The 9439-nt window shown below is 53.0% G+C and overlaps 1 protein-coding gene across 1 annotated transcript in view; it reads right to left on the bottom strand.

Moving 5' to 3' along the window:
* Positions 1–269: 269 nt before the first annotated feature.
* The window catches only part of UPK3B (uroplakin 3B), a 10091-nt gene continuing 921 nt past the window's right edge, over positions 270–9439 (bottom strand). Inside the window, exons 2-6 of the mRNA XM_044676446.1 lie at positions 8283–8432; positions 6889–7108; positions 4242–4321; positions 2688–2817; positions 270–507 (exon numbers count right to left, since the gene is read on the bottom strand). Coding sequence (XP_044532381.1) covers positions 336–507; positions 2688–2817; positions 4242–4321; positions 6889–7108; positions 8283–8432 — 752 coding nt within the window. The 3' untranslated portion in view covers positions 270–335. The remainder of the gene's footprint in view (positions 508–2687; positions 2818–4241; positions 4322–6888; positions 7109–8282; positions 8433–9439) is intronic.

Here is a 9439-nt window from a genome sequence, read left to right as displayed (position 1 = left end):
CTTGCCCAGGGTCGCCCGGCAGGATTAGAACCCAGAACCTCCCATTTCTAGGCCTGGCTCTCCCTCCATGCGGCCCCCTGAGGGCTGGTACTTTAAAAGGCTCCATCCATCAGGAGGAGATTTCCAGCAGAGAGGGGGCAGCTCGCAGGGTCTTCCCCCGCCCTTGGGCATGAGACGCTCCCCTCCTCCGTGTCACCCCCTGGGCCCCGGGCCCGATCCAGCTTCTCGGACCCAAGCACAAGGCAGAGAAGAGACAGAAGAGCCTTCCAGACCCTCTCTGGGTCCTCCTTTAATTCATGCCACAATAGCGCGGGAGCCGGGCCAAGGCCGGAGGGTCAGACTATTGGTGCCGGGCAGGGGCCGGGGGGCAGGTGGGCCCCTCTGCCCACGGGCAGCGTGTCCGCCTCGCTGGGGGGGATGTGGTGGGTCGTGTAGCGTTTCCCGATGAAGGAGCCGATGTGCAGCTGCTCGGGAGGGGAGGGGTCCTCGGGCCACCAGAGGCTGGAGCTGGGGAAGCAGAGCACAGACAGCCCGTGAGGGTCTCCGGCCGCCCTCCCACACAGAGGGGGCCAGTCCCAGCCCTTCCACTGGACGGCCTCCCGGCCTCGATTTCCATCTCTGTCGAAGGAAGGAGGTCCCGGATGGCCTCCAAGATCCCCTCCAGCCCAAGATCTCTCTTTCACCCCCTACAAAATGGGGGGGCTGGATTTGAAGACCCGGCTTGCCGCTCTGACCCTCAGGCCCCCCCACCTCTCCCGGGCCTTCGTGTCCCCCGTAAAACGCAGAGGTGGAATCGGATGGCCTCCGAGGATCCTCTGGAGCTTTGGGGACAAAAAAGGCTGGAAGGAAGTGAGGAGGCTTCCTTGTCTTGTTTTCCGCCTTCCTTTTCAGAGAGGCAGCATTTGAGCTGAGCACTAAGGATGGAGAAGGATGCGATAAGCGGGAAAGTATATCATTGACTCAATGACTCGCCCTTATGGCCAGGCACTGGGCTAGGTGTGAGTACCAGGTGGGAAACCATTCTTGCTCACAATCAAGAAATGTCCCTGGGGGCCGTGGATGGAGAGCCAGGCCTAGAGACGGGAGGTCCTAGGTTCAAATCTGGCCTCAGACCCTTCCCAGCTGGGTGACCCTGGGCAAGTCACTTGACCCCCATTGCCAATTAAAAAAAAAAAAAAAAGAAATGTCCATAATGGACTTAAAAGAAAGAACGCCCTCCACATCCAGAGAAAGAACCGTGGGAGCAGAAACACAGAAGAAAAACAACTGCTTGGTCACTTGGGTCGAGGGGGATATGATGGGGGATGCAAACTCTACAATCACTCTGGTGCAAATATCAATAATCGGAAATAGATCTTGATCAATGACACATGTAAAGCTCAGTGGAATTGTGCATTGGCTATGGGAGGGGGATGGGAAGGGGGAGGAAAAGAACATGAATCATGGAACCATGGAAAATTTTTCTTAATTAATCAATAAAATTAAATTTTAAAAAAGTCCGTAATGGGTGTGATGGGGTGGGGAGGAAGGGCATTCATTTAATAATGGAAAATAAAGCTAAAATAATCTTCCCCAACTAAATAAAAGAGAATATTTAAATGAAATTAAAATAAAATAATAAAAAACAAAAATGCCAAAGGGCATTGGGTGGTCAGGTGGGGCCCTCCAGCCTAGTGCCTACTGCCAGGGCCAAACCTGTGGGGTCACCTGAATCCGAATTCCCAGGAAGGACATTCCTGTCAGCAGCGCAGGTTGGAACTTTAGAGCGCTGCCTGGGCCACGGAGAGGTGGGCTTACTTCCGGCTCCAAGGCCTGCTCGCTAGCAAACACCCCCTTGCCTCGCCTGGTCCACTGGAGGAGCTTCATCCATGCTTGCCCCTGGTCTATAGTCTCATCCCCCCAGAAAATCCCTCGCTGGACCATTCACAAGAGGAAACGAAGGTTGGCATCGCCCCCTGGTGGCTGGCCCTCATCTCTGCAGGAGCCTTCCACAGCTCTTCTCCTGCTCAGAGTCTTCTCCTCACTTGGTCTTCCTCTAGGCAGAGATGGACCAAGAAGGACGAGCAGTGGAGCGGCTGGAATTCAAGAGAACATCCCGGGTCTGCTGGTCCTGAGTCCGTGAAGCTCGCTGCCCTTTCTGGGCCCTGGGAGCCCCCTCAGGAAGGCTGAGAGCCTGAGGGGTCATCCCCAGGGAGAGCCTGCTGCCCGCCTTCTCCTGGAGTTATGTGGGACCTACCCTGGGCAGAGAGCATTTTAGGGATCTGGAGGGGATCTGCTGAATCCAGTGATCTGAGGGCCCTCCTAGGGTAGAGGAGATGACTAGAAGCTGGAGAAAATCTTCCCAGTGGAATGTCGGAGGGCCCGAGTTCAAATCCTTCTTTTGACGCTACCTCTATGATCTTGGATAAATCATGTCACCTCCCTGGACCTCAGTTTCTTCATCTGTCAAATGTGAAGTTTGCCCTCTTCATGGCCTCTGAGACTCCTTCCAGCTTCCCGTCCCTACATACTAACTCCCTGGCAAATCCCTGAGCCTTCCCTAGCCTCCGTGTCCCCATATGTAAACTGAGGAATGGTGGCGGAGGGCCACTCTATATCTGCAGCCCTGCCATGAGCTCTCCCAGCCCACCCGGGCAGCCTCAGACAAGGGGATCAGGCCAGGCCTGGCCCAGGGCTTTAGGACTCACAACTGGACGGTGGAGGCAACGAGGAAGGCGATCACCAGGAGGCCCGCGAAGGTGGAGAGGATGGAGGTGATGACGATCATGCAGCCACTTCTCCTGCCCGGCCACGTGTCGATGCTTCTGGGGTCCTTCCCTGGAGCAACAGAAGCACCAGGCTGCCTCCCTGACCCGCGGCCCCGCTGGGCAAGGGGGCGAGGAAGCAGGATGGAGGGGGAGGAGAAGGGGAGACAGAGACCAGGAGGCTGGGAGAACTGGGGGTCCTGGGATGGCTCAGGAGCAGAGTCAGTGGGAAAGGGAGCACGATCTGGAGGACGAGCCCTTCTCTCCCCGCCCTCCAGACCCCGGAGCAGTTCTAGATCGCTCGCCCCTTTTAGGGGAGTTTCTAGCTAAGGGCAGCTGGCTGGCCAGCCTGAAGACGGAGGTCCTGGGTTCAAAACTGGCCTCAAACACTTTCTGTCTATATGATCCTGGGCAAGTCACTTCACCCCCATTGTCTGTCCTTTACTGCTCTTCTGCCTTGGAACCAAAACTTACTATCAATTCTAAGACAGAAAATAAAGTTCAAAACAGAACAAAACAAAACAGAGGGCTACGGGGTTGTTCTTTCTCCCCCAATTTAGCCTGGCATATTCTCCCAGCTAGAGACAGAGCCAAGACGTGTCGGGTACATTTTCTACATCCCTTGTCCCCTAATGCAGTGCCCTGTAGCATCAGCGTGGAACAAGTTGATGAATGACAATAAGAGGGCAGGGAGAGGGGGCAGCTGGGTAGCTCAGTGGATTGAGAGCCAAGTCTAGAGACAGAAGGTCCTGGGTTCAAATCTGGCCTCAGACACTTCCCAGCTGTGTGACCCTGGACAAGTCACTTGACCTCCATTGCCCACCCTTACCACTCTTCCACCTAGGAGCCAATACACAGAAGTTAAGGGTTTAAAAAAATAATAATAACAAAAAAAGAGGGCATGGAGAGCTTGGTGCCAATGCCAGGAGAGAGACAGAACAGCGACTGGAGGAGGAAGCCGGGACAGGGGTTCGAATTCCATTTCTGGAATCCATAGCCTCTAACCTATGTGATCTTGGGCAAGTCACTTAATCTCCGAGGGCTCCTTCCTCTCCTCTGTAAAAGGGCTGGATGTCCTCTGAGGTCCCTTCCAGCTCTAGAACCATGAGCCTAGGAAATGGGCTCTGAAGGATGAGTCAGGGGGGCCAAATAGGGGGCTAAATAAACAGACTAAACAAGGGCGCTCTCTAGATTGCCACTGCTTGTTTAAACCCTTACGTTCTGTCTTAGAACCAAAACTAATTAGAAGACCGTAAGAGCCAGGCAACGGGGTTAAGGGACTTACCCAGGGTCACACAGCTAGGAAGTGTCTGAGAACAGATTTGAACCCAGGACCTCCTGCTTCAAGGCCTGATTTTCTCTCCCCTGAGCCACCCTCTGCCCCAGACTCTCACTAACTTTATAGGAAAGGCGTCTGCCCGCCTAGCTGGTGCCTGTGTGGCCGAGCGAGCCGCAGGAAGGAGGGGCCTTTCCTTCTGACCAGCCTCTAGATACTACCTTGGTTCAGAGTGATTGGGTCCGACCATCGCGTCTCTGCCTTGGGCCGGCCGTTGTCGTCCATCACCAGAAACTTCACCCTGGGGAGGAATGGAGGCGGTCAGAGGTCGAGCACGCGAGGCTGAGCCTGACGGGGCCCTCAGACGTCAGGCCTCCCGGAAGCCCAGGAACCACGCGATTCGGGAGATGCCCTGCTTGGACCATCAGGAGGTCCGAGCAGGGCGCGGCCGTCTCTCCTGCCTCACGAGGCCCACTTGACCGTCCCAGCTCCCCTCGGCCCTCAGGACCCCCGAGGAAGCCCTTATCTGCTTCCGGGAGTTCCATCTCCCTGGGCCGAGACACTAATTGTTCGGCTTCGAGCTTCCTGAGGGCAGGCACGTTGCCGCATTTGGAACTGGAAGGAATCTTGCCATCTTGTACAATTTCTGCATTTTACAGACGAGGAAACTGAGGCCCATCAGCCAATTGATTTCATAGCTTTAGAGTTGCGAGTTTGGCCATAGGCACATAGGCTCAGAGGTGGAAGGGCCTTAGAGACCATGAAGCCAACCCCTTATGTTACAGAGAAGGAAACCGAGGTCCAGGGCAGCTGGGTGGCCCGGTGGAGGGACCTGGAGTCAGGAAGACTTGAGTTCAAATCTGGCTGTAGACACGTACTAGATGTGACCCCGGGCAAGTCACCGGGCCCTGTTTGCCTCAGTTTCTTCATCTATGGGAAGAGCTGGAGAAGGAAATGGCAAACCACTCCTGAATCTTTGCCAAGAAGACCCCAAATGGTGGGGTTTGGGTTTTAAAAGATGACTCCATTACAAAAACGAATAATATGGAAATGGGTTTTGAGTTATCAGACATGTAGAACCCAGTGGAATGGCTTGTCAGCTCCGGGATGGGGTAGGGAAGAGGGGAGGGAGACAACATGAATCATGGAAGCTCAGAAAAATATTTTTAAAGAAATATTTTTGAAAAAGAAAGAAAACCCTAAATGGGTCAAGAAGAGCTGGACGTGATTGAAAATTGACTCAAACATAACAAAATGGCGGTCTTAGAGCTGTGAAGTCACAGATGATAGAGCTGGAACTCGAACTCACAGCCTGGGACTCCCCCTGCCCCAGGCTGTTCATTCTATCTTCTCTCGCTTCTCCTCTATTTTCTGTCCATTGTTCTGGGCCTTCGATTCTCCCCTACACACACTGGCCTGAGCACAGAGCTGGATACACAAAGAGGCTAAATACAAACTGAGCCAGCCCCCTCCTCACCATGCACACGGGGTCTCAGATCTAGAGAGAGGGGGGTGTCAGAGACCGTGGAGTTCCCTCCGCTAGTCCTGCAGATGAGATAAATGAGTCTCTGATAAAGGAAGTGACTTGCCCAGGGTCACACGCTGATGAGGGTAGGAGGAAGGTTGGAACCCAGGGCTTCCTGATTCTCCCTGCTACTTCATTTGGGACAGGATTGGAGAGCTGAAAAAAGACCTTAAAGGCATAGTCAAACTGAAATATCTCATTTGTTTTCTTTTTAAAGCTAATTGTTTATTATTCATTTTTATTTATTCATTATTTATTTGATCTTTATATTATTTATTCATTAAATATTCATTTTTAATGAATCATTCTCCCCACATGTGAAAAAAAATGAATTGTGTCTGATAATGTATGCAGCCTCAGTTTCCTCATCTGTAAAAGAAGGCTAATCATAGCCCTTTCCTCCCAGGGTTCCTCATATAATCATGGATTATGAAGCAGAAGGGACCACAGAGGCTATGGATTCTGCAGCCCCTAATTTTATAGATGAGGAAACTGAGGCAGACAGAGATGAAGCACTTATCCAGGCAGGATCACATAGCTAGAAAATGTCTGAGGCGGGATTTGAATATCCTGTTCATTGTGCAGTTCATCAATCATTTTTCTCTTCCATTCATTAAAGTTTCTTTGAGTTCCTCAAAGACATAATTTCTTATAGCACGATAATAATCCGTTACAGTCATAGAGGGTCAAGAAAGCTAGCCTCTCTAGAGCTCAAGGTTAGCAAGGCACCCGACTCAGGCTCTCTCATTGGTCCCTCACAATAGCCCAGGGAGGTAGGGGCTAAGGTTAGCCCCTTTCACAGATGAGGAATCTGTAAAACAAACCATAGTTGATTCAGCTATTCTCCTTGTTTCTAGTTCTTTGCCTCAAAGAGAAAATGGCTGCTATGTATGGCAATTACACATGGGATCTTTCACACTGCCTTTGACATCCTTGGGGTAGATGGGAATTATGGAGTCAAAGGGTGTGAGCACGTTAGTCACTTTCTCCAACATTGACAAGTTTTCCTCCCAGAATGGTTGGGCCAGTTCACAGCTCCACCAACTATGTATTAGTGTGCCTATCTCCCCATGGCTTTTTCAGGACTCTCTTTTTTGACTTTATCTGACAATTTGCCACTCCCATCCTTTTTATAGAAGAGCAAACTGAAGGCTGTGGAGGGGCTGGGGAGGAGGGACTTGCTAAAGGTCTTATCTTTAGTCAATGGCACCATTGGGACTAGACCCCCAAAGTTCTGACTCCCTCAAACTATGGCTCTTTTCCCCGTGCCTTGCAGAGACCCAGTGGAGCTGCCAGGGCCACAGAGAACCAGGAGACCAGCTTAGGGTCCATTCCGCCCTCACCTGTAAGGGCCAGGGGCCAAGAGGGGAGCATTACAGTACTCCTGACTCAGGTTCCCGAGGCAGTTGGTGTCACTACCCACACGGAGGACGGCGATGTCTTCTTCCTCACATGGGTAGAGCTCAGGAGACAGCTTCAGGGTCATGTAGTAAAAGCTGCTGGACAGTTTGGTGTAGGAGGGGATCTCTGCAGCAGTCTTAGGGTTCTGGAAATCCTCGGTGGCTATAAGTAGGAGACAATGGGAGACCTAAGCAAGGCTCCAACGAGCCTTCGTCCCCAGCCCAGTTATGGTAGACCCTCATCCCTTCTCCCTCAGAGCCTTGTTTTATTATTATTATTATCATCGACCCCTAACAGTCTCTTTCCTCTCCTAGGGTAAGGCAAATGGGGGTTTGATCCATAGTGCTGAATTTTAAAGGTGCTATATTGGGAAAGAGCTGGCAGGACTTCGACAGCATTAAAACAGCAGTTTTGCTCGTAAGTTAGCAAGAATAATTAGTTGAAGAGGCAGCTGGGTGGCTCAGTGATTGAGAGCTTGGGCCTAGAGACGAGAGGTCCTGGGTTCAAATCTAGCCTTAGACACTTCCTAGCTGGGTGACCCTGGGCAAGTCCCTTAACCCCCATTGCCCAGGCTTTACCATTCTTCTTTTTTTAAACCCTTAACTTCGGTGTATTGGCTCTTAGGCGGAAGAGTGGCGAGGGTGGGCCATGGTCTCCCCATTTAACCTGACTCCATCTGTCCATCAGGGCCCAGTTTAGCTCCCATCTTTTTCTCGAGCCTTTGGGATGTCTGCAGAGACCTCCGAGCTCGCCTTGCCCTCGGCCCCTCGTGTGCCCGTGACTCAGGCCAGGAAAACAGGGCCGCCCCGTATCTGGACGGCCCATTGCTGGGTCACGCAGGCTCGGCCACTGTCAGAAACTCCTCCTCCCCAGCCGTTTCACTGGCCCATGTGGCTATCAGATAATCTCCCCACTGGGGACGGCTGTGTGTTGTTTCTTCCACGGGAGAGAGACGGAGCCACGTTGAGCTCTCAAAGGAATGAATCTCGGAGGGTGGGATTTCAGACTAAAAAACCTGGTGGAGATGGGGACAGCCGGGTGGCTCAGTGGATGGAGAGTCAGGGCTAGAGACCGGAGGTCCTGGGTTCAAATCTGGCCTCAGACACTTCCCAGCTGGGTGACCCTGGGCAAGTCACTTGACCCCCATCGCCCACCCTTACTACTCTTCCACCTATGAGACAATACACCGAAGTTAAGGGTTAAAAAAAAAGACCTGGTGGAGGAGGCGCTTTGGGCCCGGAAAGCATCTGCCCATCTTCTAGTGAGGCTCCCCCCACCCACCCGTGCCAGGACGGGGCGCCCTGTCTCCCCCCACCCCAGGCCCCACCAGACGAACCATTGCTGAAGGCGACCACAAGCCAGACGGCGTCGGCGGGGTCGGCGTGCTCGGAGAAGACACATCTGGGCTGGTCCAGGGAGAAGGTGGCTGCCGTGACCTTCCCCTCCAGGGCGTGGGAGGAGATCTGGGGGGTGTACGGGATGAGGTCTGCGGGGAGCAGAGGAGGCCGTGAGCGCCGGGGGGCAGCCGGGCTCTGCCTAGCCTCCCTTTGATTATTGATTAATTACTGACACTGAATGATGATGGAGCAGAGGACGGCCTTCGGGTCCCTCTAACGGGAGCTGGAAGGGAGCCCGGCCGCCCCCGAGGGCCCCCTCTTGGCAGAGAAGGAAGCTCTCCGGCTCCCCGGCTCATTCTTCCCTTTCTCTCTCCACTGATGGGAGAGGGGATGAGGGGCTCTAGTTTGGGGGGGGGGCAGGCCCTGGCTGCCCAGGGCTCCACCAACCAGACTTTCCTGTCTCCGTGACCCCCGGCCTACTTCCTCTCCCCAGGACCCATCCCAGGCATTTGGCAGGCGGGGCCTGAAGGAAACACCCAGGAGGGGTCCTAGGCCTAGAGCTGGAAGGCCATCTAGATCACCCCCTCATTTTATAGAGGGGGAAACTGAGGCCCAGAGAGGTCCCATAGCATAGGATCATAGGACCATCTGTCTAGAGCTGGAAGAGACTTCAGGGTCATCTAGTCCAATCCCTTCCCTTTACAGGCAGGGAAACCGAGGCCCAAGGAAGTCAAGTGATTTGACCAAGTTCAGGCAGGTAGTCAGTGACAGAGTGATCCCACCAGGCGGACAAGGCGCTCTCCTTCCCTGCAGCCCTGTAAGGCAGGTAGGACCAGTTATAGACAGGTAAGAAGATGGAGACTCCGGTTCAGTAGATAGAATGCCAGGTCCAGAGACAGGAGGGCCTGGGTTCGAACCTGACCTCAGACACTTCCTAGTGGTGTAATCCTGGGCAAATCCTTTATTGTCTGGCCCTTACTGCTCATTTGCCTTGGAACCAATACTTAGTATTTATTGATTCTAAGAGAAATGATAAGGAATTTTATTAGAAAGAGAAGAAAGAAAGAAAGAAAGAAAGAAAGAAAGAAAGAAAGAAAGAAAGAAAGAAAGAAAGAGAGAGAGAGAGAGAGAGAGAGAGAGAGAGAGAGAGAGAGGG

Source organism: Gracilinanus agilis, chromosome 4 (assembly GCF_016433145.1).
Source record: "Gracilinanus agilis isolate LMUSP501 chromosome 4, AgileGrace, whole genome shotgun sequence".
In the NCBI taxonomy this organism is placed as follows: domain Eukaryota; kingdom Metazoa; phylum Chordata; class Mammalia; order Didelphimorphia; family Didelphidae; genus Gracilinanus; species Gracilinanus agilis.
Note: the sequence above shows the minus strand (reverse complement) of the source record. Positions and strands in the feature narration are given on the sequence as shown.